This window comes from Dipodomys ordii, unplaced genomic scaffold (genome assembly GCF_000151885.1).
Source record: "Dipodomys ordii isolate 6190 unplaced genomic scaffold, Dord_2.0 Scaffold67, whole genome shotgun sequence".
NCBI lineage: Eukaryota > Metazoa > Chordata > Mammalia > Rodentia > Heteromyidae > Dipodomys > Dipodomys ordii.
Genome location: NW_012267283.1, coordinates 565,289 through 584,974, shown reverse-complemented (window position 1 = coordinate 584,974; position 19,686 = coordinate 565,289). Strand labels below are relative to the sequence as shown.

The 19,686-nt window shown below is 39.3% G+C and overlaps 1 protein-coding gene across 5 annotated transcripts in view; it reads right to left on the bottom strand.

The window, feature by feature from the left end:
- The window catches only part of Ptbp3 (polypyrimidine tract binding protein 3), an 88,501-nt gene that overhangs the window by 26,569 nt on the left and 42,246 nt on the right, over positions 1 to 19,686 (bottom strand). For all 5 annotated transcript variants that reach the window (XM_013023342.1, XM_013023344.1, XM_013023343.1 and 2 more), the window contains one exon: positions 6,006 to 6,170. In XM_013023342.1, the coding sequence (XP_012878796.1) occupies positions 6,006 to 6,170 (165 nt within the window). The remainder of the gene's footprint in view (positions 1 to 6,005; positions 6,171 to 19,686) is intronic.

Below are 19,686 nucleotides of genomic sequence, written 5' to 3'. Positions count from 1 at the left end.
GTTGCCTCCTCCTCTGTTTTTCCCCCTACCATCCCTTCCCTCCCACTTCCACAACTACACCCCCCTCCAAAGTTGTATAGGCTCCATTTTTTAAATGAAGCAATCTTCTCTGTTAAAACTATCGGTGCTAAAATGATTTAAAGTCTAAAATGTTAATGTTTCAAAGGCCATTCAGCATGTACTGTTACAGGACCTGACACAAGAAAGGACTCAAACTTATCCTGCTTTATACAAGTATAAATGGTACAATACTATAATAGGAGGCTACGGAGGGAATTGATAGTGTAAGATAATGGTGTTACAAAGCACATAATTGGATGTGGGAGAACCAAATGGTGTAACTATTTCATTCTGTGAATTAGCTCTACTTCCAGATAGTTTTTATAAGACAAACAACAGGGTAAGTAGAATAATATGTTCAAACAGAGCACTATTCAACAAATATTCACAGGACTCTGTTCTGAGCACTAGGAAATCAGCAGTGAACAAAACAAAACTCTCTGCCTTTATGAAAAAAAAGTAAGCAATATCCTATCTGGTCATATGATAAAAATAAAAGAGTAAGATTGACCTGGAATGCAAGTGAGAATAGTACAAAAGTGATCAAGGAAGGACTTTTTGAAATGTCTTCTGATAAGAATCAGAGAAAAATCTTCCTGGCACAGCCTTAGTTAACTTTGTTAAACTTTGTTCCACAAAAACTCAGAACTGGGTTGGTAGTATATCATTCTGAAAGACTAGGTAGCATTCTGAAAACAGTAAGACATTGTTTTCCTCTGTTACTGTATTTTGATTTGGATATTAATATGCTAGAAACCTGACCTTCTGCTAAGAATTAAAAATTAGGAATTTTCAATGCTGGTAAGATATATGCCAATGTCTTTAAGGCAATTAATCTTCCTTTTTAAACAAGTAGAAAGAATGCTCACATTAACTATCCTAAAACACAGGCAACAACAACAACAACAAAAAACAGTCTACCTCAAAATCTTGTGCAACAAAAGACAGTTGTCAACAGAGTAAGAAGGCAACCCACAAAATGGGGTATAAAATGTGCAACTTACATGTCTGAAAAGGCCATGGTGTTAAAAAATATTAACAAGAGTGTTAGGTAGGGAGGATAAAGAGATAGAACATGCATCTGCATTTAAGGTTCAGTCTCCAAGGTTCCTAAGAGTTTCCCCTTTGGGATGAGTTGGTTTTAATCTAATAGCCTTGAAGAGAGTTAAACAGGGAGAGCTAAAACTAAAAGAATGAGAATCCTACTATAATAATTGCTACTGAGGAGTCTCATAATTAGTCTTCATTACCTAACAGACTCCATGATCTTTTGTGAGAGAAAATAAGGTACAGTTGCTGCTTGGGGAAAAGGATAAACAGAGTAAGACATGACCATGTGACATGGAATAAGCTCATCACATTTTTGTTGGGTAGTAACACTGTTGAGCAATAGGTATAAGAACATCTTTTATGAAAGGCTAATAAGTTAGCAAGCTAACTTATATAGTTGCAAATGCATCACAGTACAGAGAGCAGTAATACCACTTTGTGAAATGAACAGAGTAAAGTGTCAGCTATAATTCAAGTTTTCTGATTTAAAGTCTCATGCTTTGGTTTTGAAGAATGTAAATAAATGTTGGATCCCTGTAGAGAGCAAACATGGCTGTGAACATCATTCCTTTTTTATTTTATTTTTTCCTTTGGTTGATTGTGGGGCTTGAACTCAAGAGCTGGGTGCTCTCCCTGAGTGGATTCTGCTCAAGACTAGTGCTCTACCATCTTGAGCCACATCACCACTCCCAATTTTCTGGTGGTTATAACTGGAGAAAATTTTCTCATGGACTTTCTTGCCTGGCTGGCTTTGAACCATGATTCTCAGATCTCAGCCTCCTAGTAGCTAGGATTAGAGGCGTGAGCCATCAGCATAGGGCTTTTCTTTTTTGCAGGGTGGTGGAGGAAAGAAAGACGCTATGCTTTTTTTTTTTTTGCAATAGGGCTATTTTCGATTATAAGTTAGCTTGACGGCCTTTAAGATGTTCTTTATATTTAAAGGTTTATTATTTTGTGCAAATGTCTGTATCTGAATCCTTTTATCTAAATTCAGAGATTAGTATCTTTTATTCAATACATGTGACATACAGATAATATATTAAATTCATATATCCTAATTAGTGGAAGGTTTAATCAATTAAAAACCCAAAACAGAATACAAATATTGGATGGATTTTGTTTTTTGATCCAATATGCTATTCTTCTTTTGACTGGAGAATTTAATCCATTAATGGTTAGAGTTATTATAGAGAGATGCTATTTTCTTGATTTTCTATATTTTGTTTTTTCCCTCTTCCTGTGTTTACTAAATTGACCTTCTAGTGATTTTTGTCTCTTTGATTTTGACTATCTTCAGATTGTATTCCTCCCTTTAGAATTCTCTCCACACAAACCCTCGACGAAGGAGAGCCTGGAATGGTATAATTTAAGCACTGAAGATCAACAATTGCCAACCCAAACTGATCTACTCAGCAAAGTTTACATTAGATGGTAACACCAAAACCTTTCATGACAAGCAAAAATTAAAGGAATTCATGATAACTAGACAAGCATTACAACGAATTCTAAAGTGACATCATTCTTAAAGTCCTTCCTAGGACATGTTTCACAAATATACTTATTTTGAAAATGGTATTTGAGCTCATGCCTGTAATCTGGTACTCAGGAGAGATCAAATCTGAGGATCCTGGGTTTGAAGTCAATCTGAAGAGACAAACCTGAGACTCTTTAACTCCAATTAACCAGTAAAAAGCTGGCTGACTGGTATGGCTAAAGAGGTAGAGCATCAGCCTTGAGGAATAAAGCTATGCAAGAGTGTGAGGTCCAGAGTTCATGCACTGGTACCAACACAAACAAAAAAAGGTATCTGAAAATTATTAAAAAGAACAAAGTAGGCCTACTAACTAGTATAACTTGTGTAGCATATATGGCACAGGATCATATTAGGAAATGTGTCTGAGTAGTCACATCAATTGGTATAATGTTACAAAAAAATAAACTTCTGAGGCAGGGGTGGGGAACCTCCAGGCTCATTTGGTATGTGACTAGTCAGCCACAAAGACTTCTAAGTATGCTTCGCATCCATTGCTTGTGGCGGCTGTCTATACTGATAATTTTGTATGGTCTTGAATGAAATGAAGTTGTAAATATCCAAATGGTCCTTGACAAAAAAAAAGGTTCCCTAGCCCTGCAGGGATCAAGCAAAATGCAAGAAGAGAGTAAGATGCTTTTCAATTCTAAAGCACATATGCACATACAGCCCTATAGCTAGCTCTTCAGTTATACAAATAAATCCAAAGGTATGAAAATAAGCTTAAAGTGTGTTCCAATGTTTTAGTACTTTAACATATGGGATGATAAGTATAATGAAATGCAATCAATAGATTCCAAAAGAGTAAAAATACTAAAGCTGTGGAGCTAGATGTCAAATATTATATAGTATTATGTAGAGTACAATGCACATTACATTGAGGATATTGTATATGAAGTATTAGTTTAAAATATAACAAAGGCATTAAAAATGTAAGACTCTATAACCAAGAGGCTTAAGTTTTATTTTTTTTTAATTTGGAGGTATGGGTAGGGGAGAAGGAGATGGGATGAAGGGGGGTTGCTGTCAATTAAGCCCAGGCTGGCATTCAACTCACAATTCCTCTGACCATAAACTACCCCAGTGCTGAGAATTACAGGGGTGCATCAGCACATCAAACTTTTCTCTTTCTGAGGAACAGTGCTGAAGCTTGGCTGAGCCATGTGTCTGGCCCTTTTATGAACTGTTTATCTGGAGAAAGGGTCTCACATTTGTTCGGGTACACACTTGGATCATGATCTATCTGTTCTATGCTTTCTTAATATCTGGAACAGTAAGGACACATTAGCTTCTTCCACCACAATGGTATCTCATAAACTTTCTTGCCTAGGGCTGGTCCTGAACTTCACAATCCTGATCTCAGCCTCATGAGAAGATAGGACATGGGCATGATCTATCACATACAGCTGCACACCAGAATTCTGAGATTCAAACTGTCTCTTTATTCTCTACAACAGTCAATACTTACCAATGATATATGACTTTCTGTATTCTTACTATTATTATTTACTACAAAAATTATGTAAGTAATCTTCCATTCATAAATTCTAAATATTACCCATGATTTGATGGAATAAATGTCAGTTATCAAGACAATTTAGACATTTTGATAGGTAATATATGAAGATTATGTTGGGTATTAGTTACTATTTAACATGACACATATGAAGTTTTACATATCTCCCCTTAAGGTCTTTGTGAGTGTATGTGTGTGTGTGTGTCAGTCCTGGGGTTTGAACTCAGAGTCTGGGCACTGTCCCTGAGCTTTTTGCTCAAGGCTAGTGCTCTACCACTTGAGCCACAGTTCCACTTCCATCTTTTTGGTGGGTAATCAGAGATAAGAGTCTTCTGGACTTTCTTGCCTGGGCGGCTTCAAATCTTGATCCTCAGATCTCAGCCTTCTGTGTAGTTATAATTACAGGCATGAACGACCAGTGCATGGCTTTTTTGGGTGCATGCTGGTCTTGGGACTTGAAGTCAGAGCCTGGGCTGTCCCTAAGCTTTTTTGCTCACTTGAGCCACACATCCACTGCAAGTGGTTCCAGCTTTCTGGTGGTTGATTGGGAATAAGAGACTCACAGATTTTTTTCTGCCTGTGCTGGTTTAAAACAGTGTCCTCAGATCTCAGCCTCCTGAGTAGTTAGGATTACAAGGCATGAGCCACTGGCATCCAGCAATATTTTTAATTTTTTATTGTCTTTAAGGGTAATTCAACATTTCAATTTGTAAGTACAATGCATTTCGATCAATGTCACCTTTTTCTTGTTCTCCTCCATCTCTCTTGGGGCTTTTAAAATCATGTACTCATCTTAGAAAAAAGAGGCTGTCAAAAATTATCTTTAGGGTGGGGATGGGAGGGTAAAACAGAAAAGAGAGAGAAGGAAGGGATGACACTGTCCAAAAAAAAAAATGTACTCTTTACCTGACTTATTAACTGTAATCCTTTGTACATCACCTTTATAACAACAAAAATTTAAATTAAACAACTAACTGGTATGAGTTCTTTGCAAAATAATATGGTAAAGGATTTTTTGTTTTGTTTTTTGCCACTCCTGGCACTTGAACTAAGTGCCTGAGCACTGTCCCTGATCATCTGTTGCTAAGACAAGACTGTACCACTTGCACCACAGTGCCACTTCCAGCTTATTGTGTTTATGGGCTTCATGCATGCAAGGCAAGCACTCTACTCCTAAGCCACATTCCCAACCTAGTAAAGGTTTTTTCACTATTTAAGCATATATCATCCAATAACAATAACCTAAAGAAGATAAATATGAAAATATTACAGAAAGCCTGGTGCCAGTGACTCATGCCTGCAATCCTAGATACTCAGGTGATCTGAGGATCTCAATTTGAAGCCAGTCTGGGCAGGAAAGTTCATGGGATTCATAATCCCAATTAATCACCAGAAAACTGGAAGTGGTGTTATGGCTCAAAATGGTAGAGTACTAAGCTTGAGCAAAAGAGCTCAGGGACAGTGCATAGGCCTTAAGTTCAAGCCCCATGACTGACACAAAAAAAAAATTTACAAAGGTTATGGGGGATTATGATTTTGTAAGAGTATTTCTCCTGGGCTGGGAAGGTGGCTCAGTGGTAGAGTGCTTGCTTTGCATGCATGAGGCCCTGGGTTCGATTCCTCAGCACCACATAAGCAAAAAGAAAAAAAGCCAGAAGTGGTGCTGTGGCTCAAGTGGTAGAGCGCTAGCCTTGAACTGAAGAGCTGAGGGACAATGTCCAGGCCCAGAGTTCAGGCCCCACGACCAGGAAAACCCCCCCCCAAAAAAGAGTATTTCTCCTATTTCAAAAAATAAAAGTAAAAACTAAAGGGGTTATACAAAAGTGAATAAGGAGTATTTCTTCTTACCTGATGAAGAACTTCTAGAGTAACGGGATAAAAGAGGTTTTCAATAATTATTCGGAGCACAGGGCTCTGCCCAGAGAGGACTGTGCCTTCATTGGAAGTAGCTCCTGGAAGGGCCAGGTTTCCTGACTGGATAGCACTCACAGCCTGCAGTGCAGCTTGGGTTCTCTGGAAAACAAGTAAAAATCAGAGCTTTTGATTATACAGAAGCATTATATGAATCCTAAATATCAGCTGCCCCCCCCCAAAAAAGAAGTAATAAAATTAAACATATACACAATACCCCCACAGTTGATCCCAAGTTTGTAATTAGTTAAGAATTAAAAGCCTACCTATTTATTAGCAATTTATGGTATTAAAGAAAGTTACTTAGCCAAGTACGGTGGTATAGCCCTGTAATCCCAGCACTCAGGAGGCTGTAGCAGGTTTTTCATGAATTCAAGGCCAGCCTGAGCTACATAGAGACTGTCTCCAAAAAAGGAAAAAGATAACAAGTGGAAAAACATGTAAGGAATGTTAAACATCATATAAAAACCATTCAAGTCCATCTTTATTCATTCTCTTCCTTTCCTTTCTTGAACAATTTAGTTCTTAAAGCCTTTGGGTGACATAAATACAGAAGAGAGAACTGTGCTGGTTCAGTGGGAAAATGAGGGCCTTTACATAGATAGCCATAATGGCATGGAGCATCAGCACCTGAGCAAGGTTGAAAGGAAGAACCTATGGTCTGGTTAAGGGAATCTGAGCCAAAGTAAGAAGTTATTTGGGTGTGTGTTGGGGGAGGGAATTCGTTATATATCAGAAACTAAGGAGCATGAGTAAGCAGGGCATTCAGTGGAAGAGAAGCCAAGAATATCAGAGCCCAAAGAGTAGTAGTCCACATGCCTAAGTAGACAGTGTGATGAGACAGAGTAAGCAGCACAAAGAAAGAAGACCCATGGAGGTGAGGGGGAGCAAGAGTCTGAACATACAACATCATTCAATGAAGGGATAGCCTGACAAGAAATGCTAGTTTTCAACTAATCGTGTGCAGACAAAGCATCTAAGCATCTCTCCCCTAAAAGTAACAAGAGCACTCTAAAACAAAACAAAACAAAAAAGTTGGTTCCAGAATTGGGGCAGGAAAAGCCCAAGATGATTATGAAATAGTTTTATTGTGTTTTCCTTATTTTTGTCAGAACACAAAGAAATAGTCAAAGAATAATGGCAAAAGAATACAGAAACCAACTTGAAGTCAAATTAAGAAGTTTATGTACCAAAATAATCCATGAAATAAAACAGGAAACTCTAAATTAATACTGATTAAAATTGACAGTTGGTTAAGGAACAGTATATTTATAAAAATCTCAAATCTTGCCCATGTAATTGTAACTCCTCTGTACAGTATTGTCACAAAAAAAAAAATCTCAAAATATGTGCCCAGAAAGTACTATTTCTTCCCCCTTTTAAGTATAGATGACTCCTCTCTCTCTCTTTACATACACACACACACACACACACACACACACACACACACACACACACACACACAATCTGTGAAAAACATGTAGTCATGGTCTAAAAAATTCCCATCTATAATGAAAATGTAGGATTTTTTTCTTCTCATTATTCCCTGAGCAAAATAGTCTATATAAGGTAACTGAAGCATCCTTAGATTTTGGTTTTGAGGTGTTTCTGGAACCACCAACTCCTTCCCTGACTCTCCGTAGACACTGAGGGACAACATAATAATTCCAAAAGCCTAGCTAAACATTAGCATAATTGAGTTATCTAAGAACACATCATCAGTAACAAAACAACATGAAATTATATGCTGCTATCATGAGAAGAAATGACTACTGTGATAGATACCCTGAACTGAATCCTCAAATTGAGAGACAATAGAAAATAAGTTGCTTGTACTTTTTAGCAATGCCAAAGACAGGAAAGTCAAAGAAAAACGGAGGAAGTGTCTTAAACTAAAAATTGTAAAAGATATGACAACTAGATGGAACATGTGAATCGGAACTGGATCCTTTGTTATTAACAAACATTACTGGGACAACTGGTGAAGAGTATGGTGGCTAAGGAGCACAGAAGTGATGCATCAATGTTAACTTTTTAATGTTGACTTCTATCGCAATTGATGGGAGAAATATCCTTGTTTGTACAAAAATAGGTATTAAAAACTTCGTTGTGAAGTCATAAAACTATTTTTTAACTTTGTGACTGCTTCAAATTTTAAGTTATTTAAAAGGTGCAGTAAGTGAAAGAGTTAAAATTGAAGTATAATCATTGATTACTGAAACTACATGCATCATTGTTATCAATCTTTCATTCCACACAGCATCTCTTAAGATGATATTTTGCAAAATATTGGTGCAATAAAATGAAAAATTCTTGAACTTCAAATTATCTTTCATTTTTACGTAATGTATATAGTTGCAATTTTAAACAGCATAGCATCCTGTATACTATGATTCTAGTGTGAAATTTTTTCTCTTATTTTGCTGTGATAAATATTAAGGTAAGTACTTTCCTGAAAATTGGAAGCTTTTTATTTGCTGTATGCTTATTTAAAAAATTGTCTTTGGGGCTGGGAAGATGGCTCAGTGGTAGAGTGCTTGCCTTGCATGCCTGAGGCCCTGGGTTCGATTCCTCAGCACCACAAAAGCAGGGGGAAAAAAGCCGGAAGTGGTGCTGTGGCTCAAGCGGTAGAGTGGTAGCCTTGAGCTAAAGAGCTGAGGGACAATGCCCAGGCCCAGAGTTCAGGCCCATGACCGGACCCCCCCCCAAAAAAAATTGTCTTTTACGCTTATGTACCATTCCCCTTTCCCTTTTTAAAGCACCTTATTAAGATGTTTCTCACAAATCAGAAGAAAATCTAAATTACTTAGAAGGTAAACAGAGTTTGAGGCTAGTTCAGGCAAAGTTGGCATGACCCTGTCTCAAAACAAAGGTTAAAAATTAAAAAAGCTTGGATGCAGCTCAAGTAGGAGGGCAAGTACAAGGCCCTGGATACAATCCTCAGTACTATGAGTAAACAAACACACAAACAAAGCAATTAAAAAAAAAACCATACAGGGCATTTGCGTGTAAATTTGTGTTAGTTTTGTGCAGATGCTGGGCTGATTTTTTCTGTACTATTCTAATTTTGGTATATATGCTGCTAAAGTGAGCATCATCCTTTTTAAAAGACTTTGCATGCAAACATTTTAATTACTTTTATGTCATACGCAGATTCTTATGTATAACTCACAAATTGCCAAATGTACAGTTCCCCAAGTAGCAGTATCTTTAAGAATATATAAAATAAGCTGGGTGGGTGCAGGTGGCTCACACCTGTAATACTAGCTACTCAAAGGAGTCTGGGATCTGAGGATCTCACCAGCAAAGTCTGTGACTCTTATCTCCAATTAACCACCCCAAAGTGCGAAGCAGAGCTGTGGCTCAAGTGGTAGAGCATTTGCCTTGAACAAAAAAGCTCAGGGACAGCACCCAGACAAGAGTTCAAGCCTCAGGACTGCCTCAAAAAACAATATATGAACAATTATCTCAATTATTTTATATCACTATTTCTCAAATCTATGCTCTTGACCTGGCATGATGTCCATACCTCTAATCTAGCTAATTGGGAGGTGGTGATCTGGAAGGACAGCAGTTCAAGCTAGCTCAGGAAAAGTTAGCAAGACTCCATCTCAACAAACAAGCTAGTGGTACCTATGTGTAATCCCATTGTGAGGGAAATGCAAGTATAAAGATGGTCCCAAGTCAGCTCCCATTTCACACACACACACGCACGCACGCACGCGCACACACACACGTATAGTGTCTCGTGGAAGCACACCTGCCTAGCCAGTGCAAGGCTCTAGGTTCAAACCCTTAAAAAAAGCAAATATGTGTGTGTGTGTGTGCTTTATGAAGCCAAATATGTAGGATAATGAACAGTTAGCCTTGCTTGTAAACATGGAAGTGTATCTTATCTACATTATTCTGGATGTCCCTGTAAGATTTTATTGGAAAACAGGGTATTGTTTTGCTGAAATTTGAGAACTAATTTAGACTTTAGTTTTCAGTACAAAATTGACAAGGGGGTGGGGGGGATTGAAGTAGAGAAAGAAATTCATCAACCAAAAAAGATCAAAGCCAGTGGCTCATGTCTGTAACCCTAGCTATACCAGAGGCTATCTGAGTATCACAGTTCAAAGCCAGACCAGGCAAAAAAGTCTGTGAGACACTTATCTCCAAGTAACCACCCCCAAACTGGAAATGGAGCTGGTTCAAAGTGGTAGAGTGCTAGACCTGAGCACAAAGGCTTAGGGACAGTGCCCATACCCTGAGTTCAAGCCCTATGACTGACCAAATTAAGTAAATAAAGATGATCCAGAAATGACATAGGGGCTAGAATTAACAAAGACATGAAGTCATTTATTCTAACTATATTGCACATAACCCGAAAGTGGAAATATGTAAGACATTAAACAGTACTCTCTGTGATAACAGAAATGTTTAGCTGTCTCCATTGTCTAATATGAGTGCTAGTAGTCACAACAACTAGTAAGCACTTAAGTTTGGTCACTGCAACTAAGGAGCTAATTTTTTTTCCTTAGTCATTTACCCTCACCGAGCCAAGTTTGGTTAATTCTTGTGGTTTTTCTACTTGGAAATGAGTATGGCTAGGATTGATGCCTGTAATTCCAAGATCACACAGGCAGGGTCTTATTCTTCTGGTGGTGGCCTTCTGCTGTTTAAATTCTGGATTAACCCTGGCAGGCAGAAATATATTCAACTGAGGAATAGGGCTTGGTGCACTAATTTTGTTGTTAAGTCATCCTTAAGTGGTTTAGCTTCTTTTGCTTTCAAATTACTCCTGGCAGTAAAAATTCCAGTGGTTTGGCTGTGGGGATTTATATACATTTTTAGTATATATGGGAAGCTTGCGTTTTAGAAGGAATTAGCCCTAGCATGTGGGACTCCAATGGGTTGGCCTGCTACTTAAGGGGGACTAACAGTTTGATTTGTGGTCTTGGTGTTCTCAGTGACCTCTACTTCAGTGTCCTTAGCTCTTGAATTAGTCCCAGCAGCCTGGATGTCAACAGCTGTAGCCTCAGTTAATTGGGGGTTCTTAGTTCCTTGCATGCTCTTGCTGAGCAAGATGGCCTCACCTTGGTTTGAATCTCCCACTGCCAAAGTAGCTTTGGCAGCCTGGAGACTAGTAGTTCTTTACCTTTTGCAGGCTTTGAGGCTTTTACTTTTTGAGACTTTGTATAAAATACTGGTGGGAGAGGCAGCCTTGCACCATTTAAAATCCTTGACTACATTCATACCTAGCAGCCAAGGGTTAGTGGTTGGGTTCTCTGCTCTTCTAGAGCTCAAGTCAAACTTTAACCTCTTAGTGATCTATGAGAAGGACCTCCTGCCTAATATACCATCTGCTGACCAACTAGCTTTTGTGGTGATGTTTCCAACAACATTTGAGAGCTCAGTTTTTATGATCAGTTGGGTATTTAAAAGTTTAAAACTTTGTCCTTTAAGTATTTGTGTATTCAAGGTAATATGCATCAAGGATACCTTGTACTATTTTGCCTGGTTGGCTATACAATTCAACTAGCATTGAATTCAGCATTGTTGTCCACGAATAGGCAACTCTCTTTGCTTTATGACCCTTCTTCGTGTTTGAGGTGGCCTGTAGCAGGTTAGTATTCTCTTATAACCTGGCAGCAGAAAGTTAAGTAGCTTGGGGGGGGGGGCCTCACCTCAAATCCCACATTTTTAAGTGGCTTGATGACACCTTGCCTTTGCCTGGTTTAGTCTCTCTGGCTGCTGAATATTTGTCATCCTGGTTATTAATGGCTCTGCCTACAATTAATTGGCTACTAAAGGTGTTTGGGATACTCTTGGTAACTGAGGCAAGCCTGTGCAATTTAACTTTATCAGTGGATTTGGATATGGCAGACTGCAGTCCAACAGTTGGACCCTCAATTGAGGGATTGCTAAATCTGAGAACCCAGGGGTTTAGGCATCTCTGTGGGGCTCTTTGTTTTCTGGTTGAGGAGGTTCTGTGGAGGTTTAATCTTCTCTCTTGTTGTTTTAGACTTGGTACCCTGGAGTGCAGCAGGAATGATTTCACATTGTAAATTCATGAGGAGGAGGAGATTGGCCATTGTGAGGGTTCTGGCACAGATGTCTCCTTTAAAGAAGGAATAAGAGCCCTATAACCTGTCTGTTTGGATAAATTATCAAAGATTACAGGGTATGCAGAGGTTGAAAATTGCTGCTAGCCATCTTAGAGGATATCCTGCCCAGATTATCCTTTCTGTCAGATATGTGCCCAAGGTGATGACTGGGGGTCCATAGTGGTTGGAATATCATCTTTGTTAAGTCATTGAGGAAGATCTATGCAGATTATGCTGCTCCTCAAAGGCAGGGAAAGTGTGCTGGGTCTGACCTCCATCACAAAGGGGTACAGTAAGTTCTGACATTTGCAATCAGAAACCCAGGAGGGTCTGCACAGATTATCACCTTCTGGGATCAAGACAGGAGCCCCAGTAGATGTTTTCCTGTGGTCTCTGTTCTTCACCAACTCATGCTGGTTGGATAGTTGTCAGTGTTGGTATGACAGCAGGGGCTATGGAGTTTACCAACTTCTATAGCAAAAAGAAAAGATGTTCTGAATCCTCCCCTGTATGGGGACTTGTAGTAGCTGGCTATCTGTCAGTGTTTGGAAGCCAAGAGGGTCTGCACAGATTCTGATCCTCCAAGACAAAAAAAAATTGATGATTTTCTGTGGAAAATCCACCCACTATATCAAGATGTTTGCCAATGCTGATAACCCAGAAAGGTCTGCAAAAGACTAAGATATTTCATGGCAAAAACTGGAGCCTTAGTGGGTATTTTTATAGGGACTCTTTTCTCCTTTATGGGGTTACAAAGAGATTGGATATCTGCCAAAGCCATTAAGCCCAGAGGGTCTGGCTCAAATATAGACTTGGGAACCCTAAGCAGTGGATGGTCTTGGGATTTTTTTTTCCTCGACTTGAGGGCCCACAGTATCCAAGAACTTGCCATGACCAGTTACCAAAGAGGCTATGTTCATTTCCTGAATGTCAACAGAAGTTGCCCCTGCAGATGGCCGGCTGGTGATGGGCTTGTCCTGCAGCTTAATCCCTTTGGGCTCCATTGCCCTGACAACTCCTTGGGGGTCCAGGGCCTTATCTTACTTTTTAGCTTGACCTCCCATAGTACTTAAGAAAAAAAAAAAGTTCAAAACTAGCAGTTTCTAAATCTTAGAATTGACCTGTGTGCCATGGCTCTCGCTCATGGATCTGAAACCAACTGAATCTTGTGAACAATCTAGATTGTGACCACCAGGCCATGACTCTCTAGCTATGCAATACCTTCTATGATACTATGGGTGGGGCTGGAGGAAAGATGCTGTCACAAGTGACCAAGTGCTCCCTGTTAGTTTTCTACTGGTGCCCTATGTGCCAGTATAGTGACATCCTAGGAAATAAATAAATGATTTAAAAGGCTTAAGGGTAGAAACCCCTCAATCTAAAGGTAGATGAGCAAAGACAGTCAGTCTTTGGGCAGTAGTAGGGTCCTGAATTTGGGAGTCGTGTCATCAATTCTACTTTCATCCTCCAAAACACTTCAGATCCTAGATTGGGTCAGTTAGTACTGTATTGTACACCTCAGTGCAAGGTACAGCTGAATACCTTTAACTAAAAAGGATGAAGCATATGATGAACTGTAGAGATACTGCAGTGCAAGCAGATTTACCAGGAAGCATTGCCAAGGAAATACATGCTTACCACGTTTTTTTAAGAACTGAAAGTTGAAAAGTTCCTACTCTTCAAGTTAATGTTTTAGTATATATTCATGCAACGTATTCAATGAAGCCCTGAGGAGCAGGAAAGAATTTGTAGATGTATCTTTGTATTAGTTCTGTCATGGCTCTGGCCAATTGAACATGAGAAGGAAACCCTTACTTTAGGCTCACAGTTTCTACTGTTTCTGTCCATGACCACAGAGAGTATGTGACAAGACACAAGCTTACAACATGGTAGCCAGGACATGTGCTCATGACAAATATTTGTTTTCTTTTTTCTTTTGTCAGTGATGGGTCTTGAACTCTGGGCCTGGATGTTGTCCCTCAGCTCTTCAGCTCAAGGCTAGCACTCTACCACTTGAGCCACAGCACCACTTCTGGTTTTCTGGTGGCTTATTGGAGATAAGAGTCTTGTGGACTTTCCTGCCCGGGCTGGTTTTGAACCATGATCCGCAGATCTCAACCTCCTGAGTTGCTAGGATTACAGGCAAGAACCACTGGAGCCTGGCACAACTATTTCTTTATCTTAGCACTTATTTACTTGTTGGCATTCACTGGATCCAGATGAAATAAAAAGGGGAAAGCCAGTAAGAATAATGTTCTTGTGATCCTTTCTCTTATCTCCTTTCCTTCTTCCTGCTTACGTTTTGCTCCCTTTGCTCCATTCTCCTTTCTCTTCTGTTGGGGCCCAGATGAAAGGGGAAAAGCTTTTATGCTCTTCTCTCCCATCTTTTTCATTTATTTTTTCTTCTGTCCTCTCTCTCTGCCTTTTCTCTTCTCTCCTCCTTTTGCTCCTCTTTCTTCTCTCCCTGACCCTGCCATAAATGACTAAAACTGTGAGCAAATCAAATCTTAACTCCCTTGTGTTCTCAGGTATTTATCACAGCAATGAAAAATCTATTAGTGGTTTCTGTACTTCATCCCACCACACAAACGATAAGTCTACTTTTATGCATGTCATGTATCCTACCAAACATGAAATTTTGTATAAAGTCCTATTTTTAAAAAAAGCTTTTGATAAAATCTGAGGAAATAATATTGGGAAAAAGCTGTAGGTTATATAAGTAATTATAGTTTCAAAAAATTTTTGAGACAGTTAGCATAGCCTAGACCAGCCCTGAACTCAAGATCCTCTTTCCTCAGCTTCCTTAATGGTGGGATCACAGGCATGCATCACACCCAGCTCTTAGTGCCAAATTAAACAAGGCCAAAACATATAAGTGAAAAATCAACAGGGTTTTTAAAATGTGAAAATGCAACTGGTACTAAAAATTATGAGGCATAAAATCTGTTAGGGGATATGATTTTTAAACATTTGGGCAATAAACTCTCTGGAATAATTACACTTACTATTTTTTTTTTTTTTTTTGTCGGTCATGGGGCCTGAACTCTGGGCCTGAATGCTGTCCCCCTGAACTCTTCAGCTCAAAGCCAGCACTCTACCACTTGAGCCCACAGCACCACTTCCAGGTTTTTCTGTTTATGTGGTGCTGAGGAATTGAACCCAGGGCCTCATGCATGCAAGGCAAGCACTCTACCACTGAGCCACCTTCCCAGCCCATTACACTTACTATTAATAAAGACAGTAAGCTGGGCACTGGTGTCTCATGCCTTATAATTCAAGTTACTTGGGGGTGAGACTGGAAGGACAACAGTTCTATGCCAGCCAGGGCAGCAAAGTCTGCAAGATTCAGTCTCTATGGAGGGAAGCCAGATGTGGTGGCATGCACCTGTGATCCCAGTGCAGGTCAGAAATCTTACTAGGTGGACCACAGCTCAGATGTGCCCCTAGTGGCAGCTAGACCCATCTTTATCCTTAAAGTAACCAGTGAAAAACAGAAATGGAGGTATGGTTCACTGGTATCACACCAGCCTAATAAGCATAAGGCCCTGAGGTTCAAACCCCAGGAAGGAAGGAAGGAAGGAAGGAAGGGAGGCGGGGGGGAGGGAGGGAGGAAGGGAGGGAAGGCAAGAACAACAGATTTTACTAAGTTGGTACAGGGATGTACTTCTTATGAAACTTGGACACTGGTGATGGCAGCAGTCAGGATATGGGGGCAGGAGGCTAATGAGTTCAAGGCTAGCCTGACCTATATAGTGATATCCTGTTGCAACGACACAAAAATACCTGTGATGTGAAGATATTTCCAAAGGCAAGAAGGTGGAAATTAACAGGTTGTACATGTACAGTTTTTGTAATTGTTGTTTTGGTTTTGTGCCAGTCCCAGGGTTTGAACTCAAGGCCTGGGAGCTGTCTGAGCCACAGCTTTTACTTCTGGCTTTTTTGGTGCTTAACTGGAGATAAGAGTCTCACAGACTTTCTTGCCTAGGCTGGCTTCTAACAGGAACTTACAGATCTCAGCTTCCTGAGTATCTAGCATTACAGACATGATCCACTCACACCTGGATAGTGTGGTTTTTGTTGTTGTTGTTTTTTGTTTTGTCAAGTCATGGGGCTTGAACTGTGGGCCTGGGCACTGTCCCTCAGCTCTTCAGCTCAAGACAAGCATTCTACCACTTGAACCACAGCACCATGTGCAGTTTTCTGGTGATTAGTTGGTGATAAGAGTCTCACAAACTTTTCTGCCCAGGCTGGCTTTGAACCACAATCCTCAAATCTCAGCCTCCTAAGTAGCTAGGATTACAGGCTTGAGCCAGCCGTGCCTGGCTAGTGTACAGGTTTTAACTGTTCATTTAATATTAAGGGGACATTTTAAAGGGAAAAAGTCTCCAATCTCTGCAGAGTTATAAACTCCTACCAATAAGAACAAGAAATATACAACAATAATGACCATCAAATGTTGTACCTCAGAATATGACCTAAATTTTGTAATAAAAATTATTTTAAATCAAAGAGATAGAAATACTTGGTATTCACTTGATCCTCTATCAATTATATCTAAGAAGTGATATGCATGTTTGGGGTAGTTTGCTACTCAAAGAACAAAGTAGAAAGGAAATATTAAACTATCAGCTTCCTGGGGTTGTTAGAATCCAAGTACATAAAGACCCACTTTGAATTGTGACTTTATGTTTCTATATTTTACCAAACACCAACATATAATAATTTCACAAAAGTAAACAGTACTGGAAAGAAATCAAGGCTAAGAATAAACTAGGTCATTTGGGTGACTGGTTGCCAAGCAACTGGAATTTCTCACTGTTTCCCTTTAGAATAATTCAATCTTTAAAAATTTTATTAAATTATTTTTACTTCTTCAAGAGTTACACTAATATACTTAGAAATCACACTAATGAGAAAACTGTAGGAGTTAAATGTAGCAGAAATTTAAAACTGTAATATTTAACTTCCTTCTCTAAACACAAACGTTAATTATCTGTAAATTAATCTATAAAACCCCCAAAACCTACACTTATAAATGGCTAAAATGAGCTAGGTGGTGGTTCATGCCTGTAATCCTAATTACTCAGGAGGCTGAGATCTGTGGATTTTAACTCAAAGCCAGACCAGGCAGAAAAGCTTATGAGCAGTTATCTCCAATTAACCAGAAAAAAATTGTACATGGAGGTGTAGTTCAAGTAGTAGAGTGCAGAAAAAGCCAAATGAGAGTGTAAGGCCATGAGTTCAAACCCTAGTACCAGTACCACCAAGAAAAAAGAAAAACTGCTGAAATGATAAATTTTAAATTACATGTATCTTACAGTTAACAAAATGAAAGAAAAATGGCATAAGCAGAAGTCACTGAATGTTACAAATTATCAAATAAGTAAGATACAACTTCATACCTATTATCAGATAGGCATGAAAATTGTTCTTACCATAAATTGACACACAATCTTTACGAAAGAAATCCAGTAACATCAAAATATGTATCATAAATGTGCTGTCTCAGGCATACTTCACTGCCAGAAGTGACTTAATAATGTTTTAAGAATGATAAAAAATACATGCTGTTGCAGTACTATTTTAAAAAGTATAAAATAAGCTGGGCATTGGTGGCTCATGCTTGTCTTGAATTTTTTTTTTTTTTGTCGGTCGTGGGGCTTGAACTCTGGGCCTGAGCGCTGTCCCTCAGCTCTTCAGCTCAAGGCGAGTGCTCTACCAAGTGGCTCATGCTTATAAGTCCTAGCTACTCAGGAGGCTGAGATCTTAAGGATCAAGGTTTGAAGCCAGCCCAGGCAGGAAATGCCATGAGACTTTTATCTCCAGTAAGCTATCAAAAAGCTGGAAGTAGAGCTATGGCTTAAGTATTACAGTGCTAGCCTTGAGCACTAAAGGTCAAGGACAATGCCCAGGCCCTGAGTTCAAGATTCTAGACTAGGGCTGGGAAGCTGGCTCAGTGGTAGAGTGCTTGCCTTGTATTCATGAGGCCCTGGGTTCGATTCCTCAGCATCACATAAGCAGAAAAAGCCAGAAGTGGCGCTGTGGCTCAAGTGGTAGAGTGCTAGCTTTGAACTGAAGAGCTGAGGGACAGTGCCCAGGCCCAGAGCTCAGGCCCCATGACTGGCAAAAAAAAAAAAAAAAAAAGATTCTAGACTAGCACCACCCTCAACAAAACAAAACAAAACAAAAAGCCATTACAAAACAGGGAAAAAAAACTTTAATGCCTATCCAAAAAATTCACCATAAATTATGGCTATCGTTAAAAAATTGGCACCCCAACTCCTAGCTATTTGGGAAGCAGAGTAGAAGGACTATTCTATAGTTCCAGGAGAGCCTGGGCAAAGAAGTTTCAAGTCCCTATATCTCAATAAACAAGTCATGATGACCCATGACTGTCATTCTAGTTACATAGAAGACAAGGGTAGCGTGGTCCAGGTGAGAGCAAGCAAAAAGTATGAACATGAAAATAACTAAAGCCAAAAAGAGGTAAGGGAAATAGCTCAAGTAACAGAATGCTTACTTAGCAAGTACGAGGTCCTAAGTTCAAATCCCAGAACTGTAAACAACTTTCTCCTAAAAATCAACTACAATAAAAACCCCACCAGAACAAAAACCAAACTTCTCTGTATTTGCTTTTTTTTTTGGGTCCGGTCGTGGGCCTGAACTCTTGGCCTGGGCTCTGTCCCTCAGCTCTTTAGCTCAAGGCTAGTGCTCTACCACTTGAGCCACAGTGCCACTTTCGGCTTTTTTTTCTGCTTAAGTGGTGCTAAGGAATCAAACCCAGGGCCTTATGCATGCAAGGCAAGCGCTCTACCACTGAACCACCTTTCCAGCCCCTATGTGTATTTGTTGTTATAAACAATGTCCAGAAAATATTATGAAGGAAAAATAAAGTTTCAAATTAGCTATCAAGATTACATTATGTTAAATTCAATGAAAGGAAAACAGAAAAACATAAAACAGAATGTTAACAAGTTATTAGTTATCTCTGGGAGTATTTTTCCCCTTTGTTTTCTTTTTACTTTTTTAGATTTTCTTTATTTTTCTAGATTTTCTAAATGTTCTGCCACGTATTATTTATAATTTGTACAACATTTTTTCATTTAAAAAGCTCTATCATAGAGGCTTGGGCTACAGCTCAAAGGTAGTGTTGGCTTAGCCTTCTATGACCCTGTGTTCATTCCCACATGCTTTGGGGAGAAGTATGGGGAGGCAAGTTAAGCTGTGATAAAAAATAAATAAATAAATAAATAAAAATAAGGGGCTGGGAAGGTGGCTCAGCAGTAGAGTGTTTGCCTCACATGCAAGAGGCCCTGGGCTTGATTACACAGCACCACATAAACAGAAAAGGCCAGAAGTGGTACTGTGGTTAAAGTGGTAGAGCGCTAGCCTTGAGCTGAAGGGCTCAGGGACAGCACCCAAGCCTAGAGTTCAAGCCCCGTGACCAACAAAAAATAAAATAAAATAGTGTTTTCTACTTTAAAACATCAAGTATTCCATTAGTTTATTACATTATTGCTTAAAAATAA